The 19,492-nt window shown below is 31.2% G+C and overlaps 1 protein-coding gene across 4 annotated transcripts in view; it reads left to right on the top strand.

Annotated features, from left to right (window-relative positions):
• The window catches only part of LOC127703770 (macrophage mannose receptor 1-like), a 31,055-nt gene extending 12,847 nt beyond the window's left edge, over positions 1-18,208 (top strand). Inside the window, exons 6-15 of one of the 4 annotated variants that reach the window (XM_052207849.1) lie at positions 1,602-1,719; positions 3,130-3,218; positions 3,701-3,822; positions 4,839-4,883; positions 6,508-6,675; positions 7,335-7,412; positions 9,825-9,911; positions 10,495-10,530; positions 13,118-13,199; positions 17,450-18,208. In XM_052207849.1, the coding sequence (XP_052063809.1) occupies positions 1,602-1,719; positions 3,130-3,218; positions 3,701-3,822; positions 4,839-4,883; positions 6,508-6,675; positions 7,335-7,412; positions 9,825-9,911; positions 10,495-10,530; positions 13,118-13,199; positions 17,450-17,804 (1,180 nt within the window). In that variant the 3' untranslated portion in view covers positions 17,805-18,208. The remainder of the gene's footprint in view (positions 1-1,601; positions 1,720-3,129; positions 3,219-3,700; positions 3,823-4,838; positions 4,884-6,507; positions 6,676-7,334; positions 7,413-9,824; positions 9,912-10,494; positions 10,531-13,117; positions 13,200-17,449) is intronic. The other 3 variants (XM_052207852.1, XM_052207850.1, XM_052207851.1) reach the window with 3 other exon arrangements.
• Positions 18,209-19,492: the final 1,284 nt, after the last annotated feature.

Genomic DNA, 19,492 nt, shown 5'->3' with positions numbered 1-19,492 from the left:
CCTTGGCTTTCAAGTATTCTGCTTTGGATGTTCCTGATAATGGTATATCCAGAAAAGCGGTTTGAAATTTATAAAAAAAAAGATGTTTTCATTGTTTATGCACAAACGTTAATCAAAAACAAGATAGTGTGCCCGATTCATAGTTTATATAAATTGCTATTAGAAAAAAAACCACATTAACGTTCTGTTTATATTATTTATTAAGGTTCCTTCAAATTACAGTTCGACTTTGGCAAGTTATTGCCGTATTTATGTTTATTAGCGTCACTGATTTATAATTTATTTTAATGTTAGTTTTATTAATTTTGAAAATTCTCCATTAAGTTTAGTGATAACATTACGTGACAATTAAAAAAAATGCTTAGTTAAAATGTGCAGTTAACAACATATCTATTTGATAATGATGTTATGTTTGGCTTTGGATGATGGACCATACAATCAAATTAGAATTGTCTACACACCAACAACAGATTAATAGTTGTTCTAATTAATAAATAATTCACTGGGGCTTGAGTTTATTGTGATTTTACCACGGGTTGGCCCTTTATGTAGAATATTTAAATATAATCATAAAGGAACAACCCGTGGTAAAATCAATATGAATTCAAGCCCCCATGAATTATTTCTATTCTTTTAGGACAAAAACAGCAATTTATTTGTTTCGAAGCGTTCTAGGTGAACGGAAATGTTTACTGTTCACGTAGTTGAACACAATATTAATATTGACGTAAAATACGAAGAAAACTGAATAAGGGACATGCTTTAATGATTTACAATAACATACTAAGATAGGTTTGTACGAAATTTATAGATTATCTTACTTTTATTCAAGAAAGTGGGCTTTCAACAAATTCTTATCATTGTTTGTGTATGTTTTCATTTTTGACGACTTTCAGTTTCAAAATCGTGCATTTTCCCGTAGAATGCTTATATTATTGCGTCATCGTTCAATGACGTCATTTACACCGTCAGACCTCAGGTTATTCATTCATAAAAAGCAAACGACGAGGGAGTAAGATTGGTACAGCCCAAACAATCCATGACGTTGACGATCAGCTGACATATCAATATATTCATATTTTACCACGGGTGTGCACTCGAAGCGTTTGAAGATCGTCATATTAAAATAAGACAATTAATTAAAGAACATGTTACAAATATATGACTGAAAGCCTGTTTCACTATTTTGTTTCTACATATAATTATAGGATAACAAATATTTTATGGTGCACATACCACATAAGCAAACTTAAACTTATGCACTGAGGACACCATTTATTATTATACTTATGGTAGGTGTAATTGGCACAGTCTGACCTACGGCATGAAATATAAGTAAAATTATTATTGGTTTTCAAATCAATTGTACAATTCTAAGAAAGGTAGTTTTGTTTTATACAAGAGAGGCGAAATATACCAAAGGGGCATTCAAACTCATAAGTCGAAAATAAAGTGACAACGACGTGGCAAAACAATGATAAAGACCAACAACAACAAAAAACAACAATTTACAAAACACAACATAGAAAACGAAAAACTGATCAACACGAACCCCGTGTGTAACTATAATAACGTAAATATTAGTCGCATATTTCTTTAAGGTTGTTTTGCAATACAAAGAACGCAACTGTAGCCAGTCCTATGTCATCATCAGAACAATATGCACTGTTTGACTTCGTACAAAATAATGGACAGAAATTATGGATTGGCGTTCATAGTGTAAGTAATGTTACTGAAGCAGAATTAGACAGTTCTGTGGTATGACATGATGAACATTTCAATGAAATTATACAAATTTAAATCAGGAAAAAATGGTAAAATTTGATTCTAACAGACTGAAGCTTTTGGTTTGTTCTAGGGTGGATATTATTTTGACTTTTCAATATTATGATAAAGTTTAGTGTAGATTTGCATACTTTAATTGTAAATTCAGAAATGAATGCGGGTATTTATTATAGCGAGATTACTGGTAAAAATGCGAGATCTAATTAATTCGGTGAAGGAGAATTACTACTGGAATTATAAATGCGAGTTTTGTAAAAAATTTTCGAACCTGATACTGTTGCATTGTTTGCATAAATAAAAACTGCGTAATAAATTGTGAATTGATGGAATTTATTTTGTAGCAACAAAACCTGAATTTATTTTCATTTCCACCCTGAATCTTTTTGATAAAGACTATTACTTTAAATTTTACCTATCCTTGACTTTTTACACTATCATATTACAAATGAAATAAGAAAAAAAAAACAACTAAAATACCGAACTCCAAGGAAAATTCAAAACGGAATGTCCCTTAACAATTGGCAAAATCAAAAGCTCAAACACATCAAACGAACGGAAAACAACTGTCATATTCCTGACTTGGTACAGGCATTTCCTTATGTAAAAAATGGTGGATTAAACCTGGTTTTAAAGCTCAATTGGCACAATCTTTAGCTTGAAGCAAGGATGATGACATACACCATTATTGATACATTTTTAATAACATGATATGAAAGCTAATCAAAGATTAACCATGCTAATAATTCAGTACTCCAAACGCTTGCTTCGTTTACACAAGGCTCATCAGTAGCGCTTGAATAAACAGATGTAGGGAGAAACTACATTTCGTCAGATATAAACACAATACATCGTTTTGAGTTCAGCATATTGTCCATTGGATAGTATTTCAAAGTTTTTCAATTGTAACGTGGTCGAAGTAATGACCCTAAAATTGAATTAGACCACAATTATAAAAAACCTAACTTTTTATATTTATAATCTGAACCAAATTTGTGGAAGACTACTTTGGTTTAAGTACAATTATAATATCAACTCAACCTTATCAGAAAAAGAGAGGCGAAATATACCAAAGACTTATTCAAACTTATAAGTCGAAAACAAACTGACAATGAAATGAAAAAAAAAACCCAAAACGACGAAAAGACAAACTACAGCACACAACGCACGACATCGAAATCTTAAGAAAGACTTAACAACAACTACACAACAAATTTTTTCCTCATTGATTGGTGGTAAGTTGTGGTTTTTTAAAAATTTTATCATGATGATAACATTCATTTTTATATTTCTATTTTTTTTGGAATTCTTTAATATGATAACCACTATAAGTATTCATATTTTCAGTCTGATGACCGATTCAACAATCAGTGGATTTGGACTAATGGGTCTGTTTTAGATGAAGGATTCTGGGAAGAAACTAGTTCAGCTACTCTGTAAGGATTTTCAAATCGTACTATAGATGTTAATACGATCTAAATTTTAAAAGATGTATAATAAACGATCTTGAGTTATTTCGTAAAATGTTAAAATAAGGCAATGCGCTGCAAGTTCCAATAAAACTGGTTCACACTTTAGCTGACTAAGAAGGAAGTGATAACAGATATATCATCAATCGTATCAAATATTGACCAACTGTTTTATATTGCAGTGGAGACGTAAAAGGGAAGTAAATGAAGCGGCAACACCAGTGATTTTATAAGTAAAATGAAGAAAAAAAGAACGAGATAGGAAAAAAACACAAAACAATCAATTGCCTACAGCTTCTTTGATTGGTTACTTCTCTGTATACAATTCATACAAAGTAGTCCATTAATTCACCACTGGTCTTTTGTTTGTCACGTTTCTTTCTATTTTTAAGTTTCTTTAATCCAGTTTACTTTTACAAAATACTTTATAATACTTTTTATTATTACAGTGAATCTAAACAGCAAAATTTATGTGCATATATTAACCCCGGAAGTACAAATTGGACACGATCATGGAAAGCTGCTTCATGTGATACTAGAAATGGTAACATAATATGCGAAATGAAAGCTGGTATGTATTGCTATCTGCTAAAATATCTAGAAAAGTGATATAATAGGAAAGAACTCAGCTTAGGAGTAAATTTTGTTCACACTCACTTTTATTGTCTTTTCCTGTTTCTTCATATTGTTCCATAGGTTTCATCTCTGAAATTTAATTTCCTTTCTATCATAAAACAATTTTGTTTAGTAGAAAGTAATCTTTTTAGTAAGCGAAATATTTTTAATGAACTAGATTTATTTAACTTTTTTTATTGTGTGGTAGATACAGAACTATACCTACATGAATATTTGAATATATGTTCCCCATAATAAGGCTGTTAATCTCTTTAATATTACCTCTAGGTGTAGGCATCTTTCTTCAAAGTTATAAATAAATCACGAACCAGAAAATTCTTTTATTTTATGTTACCTTATTTTCATTAGATGATTTTATAGTCTGACGACAATCGATATAGCTGTTAAGGTTCCCCCAGTTGTTGAAGTGTGTCGATTCGTTCGTCCATCCGTTCCTTCATTGTTCGTTAGGTGCGATCGTCAGTAAATTTGTATCTTCTACCAGGCGAAAGACTGGATTTAATGAAACTTCAGCAGAATCTGTAGCATTTAATGTCATTGACCACATCATTTATTTTTTGGTCTAAATAAATTAAGGGGTTTCCCAGAGCAAATCATGGACCTTGTCCTTCGTGCAAAGGATTAGACATCGCTTATGTAAGATTCCTTTTTTTTTTTACATAAAACAATTGTTCACCTCCTGCGAGCAGTAGGCAGTACGCCATTGACTTTGCATGTCTAAACAAGTGGGAGAGAGGGAATCTGAATTGTGAGGTCAGCTATCACCTTTTTAAAATTTGTTAATATATTCCGTTAATTTTTAACCACGAATTTATTATTTGCTTAGAAGTTATTGCTTTTACAATATGAGCTATAACAAATTGTACGATAAAAAGAAAATGTCGGATATACATTTATTCTCAATTAATTATTGTTTATTATCATATGTTGATACTGCATTTTGCTTTTAAGACAAGGCAAAAGGAAATAAACTCATAGAAGTAAAACAACTTAACGGTTTGTCGCCTTAAATACACTATTCTGAGCTTGAACTTTTCTGTCTTTGACATTGCAAAGTTTCATCCTTTTATATATAAGTATATATATATATATATCTGTCAACGTATATATGTTCCGCCTCACAGAAGTTTCCCTGGAAACTGTTCAAAGTAAGTAACAATATCTGTTCCTGTTTTCTACCAATATTCTACCCCTTTATTCCGTTCAGAACAAATACTGTATTATTTGTCAGAGAGGAAACAATATTCCATCATCCATTACATTAGGAAGAAAATTCTATTTCATCACAGATCGTTAATCTTTACGAATTCTTTCATAAAAAAGTTTTTAAATACATGTATGCAGCGTCATGTTGTTTCAAAGTTAAGTTCAATGTCGACTTATTATAATGTATTAGAGATGTATTTATACGAACTGAACAGCAACACAAAAGCCGAAGGTGTCCAATAATAGATAGCTGCTGGTTATCAAAGGACCTTTTGTGAAATTCCTGGTAAGGCATGTCACTGCATTAACATAAATAGCAAGGCATACTGACTGTGATCTAATGCTATTGGTGGTTTGATAGTATTTAAATCGACTTTGAAGTTAAATAAACCTTCACTTAACTTTTGTTCTAGACAATAGGGCACTTTTTCACACTTTGACGTTTTGTTTGTTTTTACTCATTCCATTGTTTTTGTACTTTTCTTGAAACATAACAGCACGAAAATATGTATCTTCAATATTGCTCCTGTTTTTGTTCGAAAAATCTACATTTATATATATATATATACTAGTATATACAATTAATAAATTATTCTTTTATTCCTTTATTGTTAAATTAATTGCTACAGTATTATTTATTCAAAAATGCTTACATCTTCTACTCTTATTTGAAATATAGGTTACTACCTGAAATTTTATACTTAATTTTGTTTAGAAAGCAATTTAATTCATTTTATAAACGAAATAAAACCAATTATCTCTGTTAGTTTCATTGGAACAAACATATACAAATTCAAAGTTTACTCTTTTGTTTTGAGATGAAGGATGTTCGATACTTGAAATAAAAAATACCAAGTTTTAAAAAGCAGTCTTTTCAATAGAAAGTTTTTAATTGTTGTACTTCAACAAATAAAGGGGAAAATATCAATAGATGTGTGGGTTTATTTTTATGTAATATATACATATTCAAATTTAATGAGACACCAGAAATGTTATATCACAAAATTTAAAAACAAAACGACGTATACATAACCTTTATAGTTAAAAATGGTTTGCCTTTACATCATCTTGTTTTAGCAAAATGAAATAATTTATGAACTGTTCATGAATTTTAAAATAATATGTATAATTTCTCGGGGTAAAACAGTGTGTCTCGAACTCCTATGAAATCTATTGTACGGAATGATATAAAATTGTATTAATAGTACTGGCAAACAAGTTCAGTGTTTTGCACATCAAAAAAGCCTGAGGTATTAATGGTATTATAGAAAACTTGATAATTTCATATTGAAAGTTTAACATAAAGCCTTTTTTTAGTTTTCTTTGTAACTTAACTACTAATAGTCATCATTATGTGTAAAAATAAAAAAAACAAAATAACGATACTAAATCACCCAATGCATAATATCCACAGAACAATTGTACGGAAACCTTGAATACCACGCAGAAAAAAGGACATGGTATGATGCAGAGGCTGTGTGTTCCGCTAACAGAGGTTTACTAGCAACGAGGAATGAAACATTTCCATATGACAGTAATGCATGGATCGCAGGAATTATTAAGAATAATTCGTTCACAACAGGTAAACAAGATTTGTTTTAATTGTGTAATAATCGTATAAAGATAAATAATATATCGACTAAGTGTAGTATCGCTTCTTAACAGCCCTTTACAAAAATGTAATGCTGCCTTTTTAAATTTTGTATATGACTATTGCAATAAAATATTGACGCATGCAGAGCAAATATAATATCACACTTGTGTTTATTTCTATTGAACATTGCTAGGTGTATAGACAATAAAATAAGAAGTTATTTTGAAATTCAGGACAAATTATGACAAATATGTACTCAGTATTTAGAAATATTGTAACAAAAAATGTTTTGCAGACGACATCATGTGTGTTTCTGTATTAGCATTGTATATGAACAAACACCAAAAAACGGGAAAATATAAATGGCGGTTTTCATTTTATAAATTTTCTTGATAAACAAATTAAACAATATATGTAATTTATTTTTATTCAATGCTTATATTAAAAGGCAAAACTCAAATAACAGAGAATTGCAGAGAACATACTTATTTGGTTTTTTTTTAATTCACATCATTTTCAATCACAAAAAAATTGATTAAGATCATCGGTAAATTTCCTCACCGAAAATCTTGTAATACTTTTTCATGTTCGACTAAACAAAACGTCCCACTTAAAATGACTGTGACCACATGTAATATTCTGTGTAGCTGCTCCAACTACTGTGCCAACAACAAAACGTCGAACAGATAGTGACGAATTAGATGATTATGTTATTGGATCGTACGGTTGGTTGCAAACATGGATATACTTATTTCAGCGGATACAAATTTTCGTATTTGAGAAGTTTATTTTCGTAGACATTTGATTTTAAACGATTTTCTAAACCCTAAGTGGTTAAATACATGATTTACACAAATTAATAAATACTAGTAACTTATATCTTGAATTTATAAATAACAGATCATAAATTATTATTTAAGAATATTACACATATCAATAAATTTCAGTGTCTAAGACTTTAATTAATGGAATTGTATACTGCACAAATTAAGCGCTCACAAACATTTTAATCCCGCCAATTCTTGATGTGCCTGAACCAAGTCAGGAGCCTGTAGTTAAGTGGTAGTCGGTGGTCATACTTGTTTTTTTGTAAATTGTTTTGTTATAAATTAGGCCGTTAGTTTTCTCGATTGAATTGTTTCATATTTTTTTATGTCGGGACCTTTTATAGTCGACTACTAGTATACGGTATGGGTTTTTTCTCATTGTTAAAAAAAAGTTCGTACGATTGCCTATAATTGCTTACATTCACTTCATTTGAACTTGGGTGGATAGTTGTTTCATTGGCAATCATACTACATCTTCTTTATTCATAAGTATCTAATAAATAAAAAAAAATCAATTCATTGATGTGAAGAAATAGAGATGACGGGTATACGTCATTGAGGCAGTAACCAAACGGCAAAAGCACAAACAGATATCTAGAGGTCTAAATATAATCCTCAGCAATAGAAAAGAATCCCCGAACAACACAAAAATATCCAAATAACCTAAATATAAAGATATGAAATAAATAAACACTGACAAGGGAACAGGCACACCTATATACTACAGGATTAAGATAGTTTTTAAAGATTTCAATTTAATAGTTTTACAGTATTGAAAAACAATAATGTGGTTAAGATTTTGAACATATAAACATAAAAAATGTGGCGGGGTTAAAATGTTTTTGAGCGCATAAAAACTTCTGGGACAGTGGTGTAACAGCACAACATAAGAACAAACTTTAAAAATCAGTTGCAATTGGTTTACCTCAATAGATTGCCTGTGGTAACGTAAATAACATACACATATTTCAATAAACTGAATTATAATCAAGATACGATAAAAAATATTACCTTCACCAAGAAAATAACGAAGATTTGTATCTAATGAGTGACATTGAATCTACTGTTATGCATGTAATCTTCTAATTCTACATTTATTTTTATTATTCTATTTCCTTTTTCTTTTAATCGTGAGTTGTACCCCCTTTGTATAAGACTGGTCACCTACACACGTTATGATATAATCCATAAATGTCGTCAAGATGGTAAATTTTGAAGAAGAAAAAAATGCAGCAAAAGGGATTATATTTGTTTTTGCAATACACTTAAATTGACATCTCATGAAATGTCAGGTGTTAAATGAAATACAAAAAAACAACATAATATCAAACTACCAACTCAGAAGGGAAATGACTCTAACTGAACTTCCTTTGAAATTTCAGAACATAATTATATTATATCATGATATCGTTATCAACCAAAATGTATATAGTTCTCCTTCTTTAATTATCAAATATTGTTTTTTTCTCATCTATTTTCTTTATACTTAGTTAGATAAAAAGAAGGACAGAGTGAAAAACAAATATAATTCTCTACAATAGTCATAATTTAATCATGTAGCCGCAATCAAAATGAAACTAAGATACAAATGACAGATATTATCCCACAAATATAACAATTTGTAGGTAACAGTAGTTACCGATGTTCTAATCTCATTATTTCATTAAAAGATACAAATCAAAGTAAAATAGAACTAAAGTAATTGCATGAACTCCAAAAGGTACAATACTTCGTGCGAAAACTGTTTCGTTACAACAAGGATATTATCCATTACAACTCAGTTTTCAAAGCAATACAATACTTTCTTCACAGTACCTTGTGTTCCAATCACTATTTGAACTCCTTGTTTATCCTTTGTCTTATGCATAACCTTCTTTCTGTTGTATCTTTGTTTTTTAAAAAGGAGAATTAGATGTGCTGAAAATTTGAAATGATTTTTATCATGGTGAAATTAATTGTATACAGATGTTTTCTGTCATTTAAACTTTTTAACACTTTTACATATCATATTTAATTATTTGTTATACATGTATAAAAGTGGTCTTATTTTTCAACAGCTTGAGATTGAAATAATTAATTTCTTAAACTTCGTTTGAACAACTAACGTCTATATATTTTATATCTTCATAGAACCAACATATAATTATAATTATAAATAGGTAGCGATTAAGATATGATAAAAATTAACGGATATTGGGTGGATGGATCTCTCACAATGCGTGTTGAATAGACACACGATAAAAGAACTCAAATTTGTAATGGTTTGAAAGTGCATCACTTTAAATGAACTTTAAACAATTTAAATTTCAGATTTGTGTCCTTTTGTCTCTACAACCGGTTACAGTTTTGGGGACTGTAAAGTAACTAGGTCCTTTGTGTGTAACATCAGTATAATAGGTAACTATATCAATATTTTTTTGATTTATGGCCAGCATTATATTTCCTGATCTGTACATGCGTCCTTACGTTTATCCGTCCGTTATCAGGCTAAACTTTTAGTTCAGGTAGTTTACTATCATGTTGGGGTTATATCAACTAAAAACTAGCTTCATATGTTTATTATGATGTAAACTTTTTAAGTTGTATGTCATATGAAGGTTGTGACCCATATAGAGTGATTCACTCAACACACAAAGCTGAAATGTATGTCGTAATGACACATGTCTTCCTACATTGGTATCACATATATCAAGCAGATGCAATCCAACATCGTACGAATGCAATGTAATAGTTGGGTAGAAATCGATATCCGTGCAATGAAATTGCCTTTTAATTTCATATAATACTAATTGCCTTACACCAATATAGGATGCATTTTATTTTTTTTTATGGAGAATTGATTTGAAAGTATTGATTTACATTCCTTTCTATTCATATTTCTATTCATATTGTTTTGACAAGAAAGTCAAATAATTCGATCTTGTGTTGCGACTTATTTATACTTTTATATATAAAGAGTTTTAATTTTGTATCATTCTAGCTGCTCCGCTGTCAAATTCACCGACAAGTCCTGCAGGTATGTTTACATTTTATTAGAATACTATATTATACAATTTCTGTACCAGCGTATACGTAAACCATCACTTTTAGGTCACAGTGTATCAATTAACCAAAACTAAATGATCACATGACACTAAATAGACAGAAAATATCCCAAAAGTAACATGGGATTTGAAAAACTAAATGATTGATTATTGATGTTAGTTTTAATGCCACTTCAAACACTCCTGACTGCCTATATCATGGTGGTCAGTTTTTATTTGTGGAGGAACCCAGAGTGCCTGGGGAGAACCTCCAAACTTCGCGAACAAATGAACTGGCAATCCTTGACAATTAAGATCGGAGTTATAACGCACCCGCCACAACGGCGTTTTCACTCACAACCTCAATGTTGACAGACTAGTATTTACTAAAGAAAAAGATTGGACCATTCAACCACCGAGATCCCCGGAAAGACCATGATAACAGCAATTAATAAAGCATAAGTCAGAAAATAAATCATTCAATTATATTTCTTTCAGATATAAACATTCAGATAATTAGGCATTCTTGAACTCCCCGCATATTGCGATTGATGGTCAGATTTCCACATAGAGAGCATTAGGTTTTTGTTTCTTTTGTGTTTTTATGTTTTTTTACCCAAATTAAGTAGAATTTATACAGAACCTTCTTAAAGACAAAACGAAATCTGTCGCTCAATGATCCACGTTTCGATGAGTGCTTATGACTCATACATCTCAGTGAACTTGAAATAAAGGATAGCAGCAGTAACATACCCTTTGCTTCATCGTATGGCGTTTACATATTTCAGTTAAAACGTTACGATTATGGATGTTCAAACTAAATGAACTTCATTAACTGGGGTGTGCCTTACAGAAAAACTGCTCCAACAGATTTATTTAGGAAGAACGACTGAAATCGTCACTGCATAAGTTTTACGTTGACCATCACAAATTGGTTGACCGATATGATGTGTCGGTGTCTTAACTCACTGGCAACATGTGTTTGTGGTCTTAGATGAGGCATTTTTACTGAGTGTGAATTCGTATGGTGGGTGGTGTATGCATAGCAGGAGTTCATTCAATTCCCTCAGTTTCTGTTTCTTACCTAATTGATTAACGAGATTTGAACATCGGTGAACTATTGTCGCCTTAATTTAATTCTCCTAGATATTTTTACATTTATTATGAAAACAAAGATTTATGAAAACTAACCAAATGTATTGTAAGCACGACTGTACTTGTTGTAATTTTGTTTTTCTCAATGCTTTTCAATGTTGTTAGTGGTTTGACCTGTCGATTCGTAACCGATTATTTCTCTTGTGCTTAAAACATCTTACAAGATGAGATTCAAAAAAAAAATATGTATATATATACGAGTGTATTCAGTATACATGTATATACATGAATTATTTTAAATCTTGTCTCGTATCTGTGTGAAATATTCGTCTGGTGTACTTTTTTTCAAAAACCTAGTATATTTGATTTATTCATACCAAGCTATGGTACTTTTAATAGACTTTATAGGAATGCTTTAACCCAAACGTTTGGACGGATAAGAAGTAAACCTGAATATAGATCGAAATAATTGTCTTGTTTCATTTGAGAGAGAAGTTGAAGTGACAACTTTTTTTAAGGCAAAGGACAAATCTACATGTATATCAACAATTATTTAGCTTTAATATTTACCAAAAGAATATGGAGCCTACACCAGACAATTTGAATGAATTTTCAAATGTATTTCCGTCTTAAGTAAGTCAATAGGAGCGATTCTCAAATTCAATTCGATCTGGCATTTACATATAGACATATGAAATACAAGTCAAAATTCAAATCAAATAGAGATGCATATGAACGCGAAAGAAAATCATATGTCGATCAGCACACACCACAGTAATACCAAAACGAGGGGAAAAACAATTGTGTACAATATTTCATACCATACTCAAAACAAAACTGAAGAATAAGTTACATTAGCTAGTCTTAAACGACCCCCGTGTTCAATCAATATCTGTACAGGCGCTGACTTCTTTGACTGTGATACCCTCGTAAACGAAATGTACAGCATCAGTGGCTCCCATGTGATCCGAAAACCCTCGTAAACGAAATGTACAGCATCAGTGGCTCCCATGTGATCCGAAAGAGTAAACATTGCTCAATGACATTCGTCAATATCTGCACATGCGCTGACATCTAGACTGGAGAAACCCTCGTAAACGAAACGTCCACCATTAGTGACATCAGTAGTTGTAAACACTCATAAAAAATACCAGGCTTTTCATTGTGTTTGCTTGACGATCGTTTAGTCTACATACTACTTATCAGTAGCACTGGAATCAAAACAGTCTGAAGGTCAAATCAAATACGAAGTTGAAGAGCAATTATGACCGCATATTACAAGAAGATTTGTTAATGTCAATTATGTCCGGGGTGGAAAAACCTCAATATTTTTGAGTTACTAGATATTGGGACGAAGGAATAAAAATATAAAAAAATATATACTTAAATAATTGAAAAGGAAACGTATAATATCATAGTTTATCTATGAATTAATTAGTTTTAACCTTCAAAATTTTATCAGATGATGATTTTTTTAATTTTCAGTTGTTGCTGTGTCTATTTTGCTGGTGATAATTGCTATATTAGTCGTCCTGTTTCTTGTTCTTTGGTTAAGAAGGAAAAAGAGGTATGTTCTTATATTTACTACAGAAATCTTCAGATTGTGGTATCTTGGTTATAATGAGGATGTTGTGATACTATGTTGAGGTTATACAGTAAATTTGGCCTGATACACATACTGTTGTCAATTTACATGGCATCAAACAAAGAATTTTTCAAAACAATGAGATTACATAATTAACCTGTAATATTACAATTGGCGTACTGAATGAGACCATCTTAAATCTTCATTTTTGTGTAGGTAGTTGAGCGTTGCTAGGTAGGGGAGCAGGGTTGTCAAGTTACATTTGTACTACTACTTGCTTCAATTTTGTAATTATATCATTAGAGAAACTGTCATGTTTCAAAACGAGGTTTGCTATCAACACCTACAATCAATAGAAAATGCTCACGAAATAAAGGTTTTACAGCATTTTTCATACACACATAAATTTGTTTATTGCATGATATCTTTGTTTCTAAAAAAAAGCTTAATATGGAATGCTTAAGAAGATAGAACTATAACCAGGGACATAAAAGCACAAGTCGTAGAAAGACATATCCAAAAAATACCCAAAATAAAATTGATGAAAAAACAAACAACAGTCACATGAGCAACACTACGGGTGCCACATATCGAGCAGGATTTGGCTACCCTTTCGGAGCACATGAGGTCACCTACTGTTTTTTAGTGGGTTTCATGTTGCTCGGTCTTTTTTTCTATGTTATCTTTTGTACCCTGTTGTTTGTCTTTTGATAGTTTTTCTTTTTACGCCATGTCATTATCTGTTTGTTTTCGACAAATGAGTGAATATCCCTTTGGTATCCGTTGGCTCTCTCTATCACAAAATAATGCACTGAAAATTTAGCAGCACGAACCATTAAAAGTAAAAAAAGTTATGAGGAAACCAATAAGTATTTACCTAATAATGTATAAATTTAAAAGATCCCTTACGCTGTAGAAACAATAAAAGATCCCTACGCTGTAGAAACAATTCATTGTTTGTTTTAAATTCCATAAATTCCAACGTTTAACTATTTTTCAGTTCAAAATTATATACGTAGAGTCACACAAACACATCTGGACAGTGTAAAGCGGATTTTCATATAAAAAATCATTACATTTGTACCTTAGATCATTTGATTAAGAAAAAAGGTTTTACCCGCAAATTGATTTGTAGTAAATCATGTATAATATAAAACAAAAGCATGTATCAATGTTAAGTCGTAATCAAGTTAAGTTTTCGTCAAATTTTAATTTACATGAAATGTGGTATTACCGTTGTAATATAAAACTTTTTTTTTTTGGCTTTAGCCTTCAAAAAATAAACTGATATTTTATCTTGTGATCACACTTGTTTCTATATTCTTGATTTATAAGATAAACTAATCAAATAATGCAATTATCGAAAAATATTTAACGAGTAACCGAATAACACATTAATTCACGGATGCTCGTATCACCGGTGTTGGACCAAATGTTGACAATTTTCGATATTTTAATTCCTGAGTTAGTTATTCTTATTTTTACACTGTCTGTGAATGAAATAGAAGTTGTAAGGACAGATATGTTTTTCAACGCGTTCTCACGTTCATAGAACGTCCTTGAGAACGTCTTGTTTTGTTGTATGTTAGCAGAGAAGTGAAATTACAGGATACCTTCACATGTGAAATAATTTAGTTTTTATTTGACTGGGAAATCAAGGTATTTGATTGCAACCATTAAAAAATTACATCATATCTTGAAATCTACTTTAACATCTTTGTTATTTACTACTTTCAATAATGTTTTTTAAAAAAATAAGTAAATAAAGAAATGAATACATAAATAAAACACGATCAAAAGAGGTTGTTATATCGCAATTATTATCATCAATACTTATTATTTATAGGAATGTATCCATACAAATGTACCACAACAAACAACTTATGTCCAATTTAGTCTTAACGTACATGAAAATGATCACGATAATTTGAAGCGTGTAGGCAAAGGCTAATACATGAAATAAAAAAGACTCATAAAGGCCACTAGGTGTAGGGCTCATTTGACATATGATACATAAAAAAAGTAATTTTAGTTCATTATACAGGTCAAAAGGGGAAAATGTATCATTTATCATATATGATTAAGGAATTATATGGATTGTAGTGATACGAACATCACTGTTAAGTAGTTTATTCATCAACATGACGCTTTATCCGGGAGCTTCCATTTTCATGATGAATTTTCACAGGTAAAACATGCGTATTATGATTATCTGTAGCACGAGGAGTGCTTCACAATAATGTTATTAATTACAATATTGCGTTACAATATAAACATTTTTACTGATGTCACCATAATTGAAATATTTGTAAACATAATCAAGGTTATCATTAATTACCATATACGAGAATAAAGATAATTTTCTATCACGCAGTAATGTGAAAATTTAACACTACTTTTTTCCCACCCTCCTGAAACAATAAAAAATGACAGCATATCCGTAAGGGATTCGCTAGTCCGTTTTGTCATATATAAACAAATCTGTTATGACAGAGATTCATGCATGTATCACATTTTAAACGGAAGCAAAGCCTGAATAATCCACGAAATTAGCCGTTCACTAGACGATGTTCTTGTGGTTCCTATGAATCGTCTATTTTTTAACTGGAAAAATACTCGCATTATCATGTTATCTTGGAGTTTTGTATTGCTAAAGTCATTTTTGTCATAAACATCCTGGCAACTAGTTGATCACTTTTTAGCTAACGTTGATTGAGATGCAGTTTAGGTCATGTTGTAAAACCTTATCATTTATTGTCTTTTTTACATTTTTATATGTGTTTGATAAAAACAATGATAAAAAGTATCATAGGAATACGTGCATATAAGAACCACCTAGGCTGTATTTGGCAAAACCTTTCGAAATTTTTGGACCTCTATGCTCTTCAATTTCGTACTTTATTTGGTCCCGTAACTTTTTAATTCGAGGGTCTTTTGTAAATCAAATTCGCGTCTGGCGTACAAATCTATAAGCCTGGTAATTTTGCTCTTCCTCCGACATTTGTTAAATTTGGAATTTTACTCGTCCAAAAGTTGTAAGATTTATTTCCCGTTCAAGCAAGTGAAGGTTATTTCCTCGTCTCATTTTTACCTTAAATTGATTCAAAACTTTAAACCATTCACACTCAGACATTTTACTATAAGAAGTCAACACCTTAAAAACCATAATTTTTCCCTGTACCGCAGAATGTAACCCAGCGAAAAACCTGTGTATGTAAACTCTGGTGCTACATAAGGGTCAGCAGTTCATGCTCCACTCGTGACACATATCGTGTTCTTCCTTTTAACATTCGTTGATGATACAAATCTGATGACTAGGTATCATAAAATAGCAGTTGGTCTATGACTATCGCATAAAAGAGAGGCGAAAGATACCAACGGGACATTCAAACTCATAAGTAGAAAATAAACTGACAACGCCATGGCTAGAAAAAGGTAAAGACAAACATACAAACAACAGTACACAAAACACAACATAGAAAACTAAAGACTGAGCAACACGAACCCCATCAAAAACTGTGGGTGATCTCAGGTTCTCCGGAAGGTTAAGCAGATCCTGCTCCACATATGACACCCGTAGTGTTGCTCATGTTAGTACAAACCCGGTAATAAGTCTAATTCGGTAGGTCACATTCGGGGAAAAGGGGACAGGATTGTAGTTACGACAATTGGAACTTATCCGTTGTCATCTCTGAAACGGATATTCCATAACGGTCATAACTTTTCAACTGTAACGAAAAAGAAAATAAAAATACGGAACAGACCCATTGTGTTTTGTTGTTTTTTTTTTTGTTTTTTTTTTGGGGGGGGGGGGGTTATGAAACTGCATTTGCATTAAGAAATTTGTGATGTAGACCATATATTTTCAAAACCAGCTGTTACAATACTCGTTGAAGTAATTATCTGATATAATACAACTCGATTGCGTATAATACAGATAGTAAACACGATATACGTGGCTTCCTGTTCGGTTTTTTTCAATATGTAATATTATAATGTTTCCGTGAATAGATGCCTGGATCTAATTATATTCCGTATTGCCATGTTCTGGAAGCAGCTCATGGCTTTAAGGTTCTTTATTCAAAAGTAATAAGAACATATGTGTGATTTCAATCCCGATAACGTGATCACGTAGCTATTACTCATTCTTGACTTTTGATTTGTGTTTGTTATTATTTGTAAGATTAGGCATATTAAGTATATCGTTCGTCAATTTTCTTTATTTTTTCAAGAAAAGACGACAAAGAAATTGAAGTATCTTGTCCCACAATAGAAAAGACTAACGGTGCTTTACCTCACGATTATTCAAAAGAAAATGGTTCAAAGACAGATTCAACTGAAAATACATACAACCATACTACTTCCTCAAAACCTGTTACAAATAATAGCAGCAATCAGAACTTGTATGATCATTGTACCAATGTACCAGAAGACACATACGATCATACGGAAACAACAAACAATGGCTCAGGGAAACAGGCAGCTGACTATGGTTGTGTTGACTTAGATGATGATCAATACAAATCAATTGATAGAACTACTGGATCCCAAAATGGTACAACAAAGTCAAACTATAATGATGTGTAAATATATTTGCCACGTGAATTTTTGGATTTTGTTATTATTGTGTAGTGTTATTATGCGGTTCGTGAATACTCATATTGAAACGTTCTAACATTAAAATTATGATGTATCTATATTGCTGTGCATTTTAGCTTTTGACTGCTGTCAGTTAAACATTGTTATTATCTGCATAATTAAAAAGATTGACAGCAAAACACACACATTGCTTGATCATATTTTACAAAGTGCTATTTACATTGTATATATGTTTGTTCTTTATAATAGATACGAAGTTCTACATTGAAAAATGCATGTGTATATTCTGTTCTCAAATTTTTAGTATAGTGAAAATGAACAGGCATCGTTGTTGCTTTGTAAAGTGTTGGCATATTTTCAATTAAAAAAAAAGTTTGATACTACACAACGTTTTTAATTGCCTCGACATTTTTTTTAATGTTATCCAAAATGTTTCCTACGTTATTTCGGTGTATGTACATATACTAAGTAAACAAATTACAACTAAAAGCGTGTTAACTTTGTACAAATGAATACAATCATATGTATTTCAGTATATTTATTTGAGTTCTACTTTTGATACTCATTGTGTCATATTCTAAGTTGTATTTTTACCCTCAGGAAACAGTTCGCGTCTCCACTGTCTATATATATATTTACCTCAATAATGTTGTGTGTCTTTTTCGTCATTTTGGGTCTATTGCCAGAACTGTGAAGTCCAAGGCTTTTTTTTCACTATTGTACACGTTTTTGGTCAAACATGATGATCGAGTTATATATTGCAGGATATATTTACTTGGTTTTTTTTTAATTCTTTGGATTCCTACTGTTGTCATGTGGGTTTTTCTTAACCTGAAGTTTTTTATGCCAATATATTTTTGAAACGTAGTTTTATGGAGAAGTTCTTGGCACAAAATCCGTCCATCTAATGTAATCTGAAGAAGTTATTGCAGTAATGCGAACTGTGTTTTCGGTGTTGAGTTCTAGTGGAATGGGATTTTAACCGGAGTTTAATAAACAATCTATCAATATTCTTAACGAAACGGGTCGAATATGCCCTTTCTGTTACACTGGTACATCATATGATGTAAGTACATGTTCGGAAAATAAGAAAACATATCATTCAATGATATATAGATTAACGAACAAAAGTATGGTTCACTTTTTAAAAATAGTTACCTAACGTCCCACTCATAATAAACAAAGGATAACAAAATGATGTCAATATACCACATGTTTACATGTACATCTTTGTGTTTGTAGGGTATAAAAGAATACAAAATTTGCAGGAAACCTTGACAAGTGCAATTTACAAACAAAATATAGCATTGTACGGTATGAGTCAAAACACTACAACATTCCGAGCTTTACTAGTATCCTCTTGTCTGCTGGTTGTAGAATATGAAAATATCGCTTTTTTTCTGTCTATTCATCAGGAATGCTCAAACCAAAAAGATAAAAAAAAAAAAGAAAATATTTAAATACTTGATGAGCTTTATGACCGAAAGGGTCAAGAACAAGAACGATCAAAGCCAAAAAATTGAAAGCCAAGGATGTTTATACTTGATAAGCTATATGACCAAAAGAAGTAATCATTTGAGTATCCCTTATGTTAGTTGATAGTTTATTCAACACATATTTTATTTCTTCTCGTTATCTGGAGTCGCTTTGGAAGAATAGTTTGTCTCCTATATGAC

This window comes from Mytilus californianus, unplaced genomic scaffold (genome assembly GCF_021869535.1).
Source record: "Mytilus californianus isolate M0D057914Y unplaced genomic scaffold, xbMytCali1.0.p SCAF_50, whole genome shotgun sequence".
Classification (NCBI taxonomy): domain Eukaryota; kingdom Metazoa; phylum Mollusca; class Bivalvia; order Mytilida; family Mytilidae; genus Mytilus; species Mytilus californianus.
The sequence above is the reverse complement of the archived record's forward strand: the minus strand, read 5'-3'. Positions and strand labels throughout refer to the sequence as shown.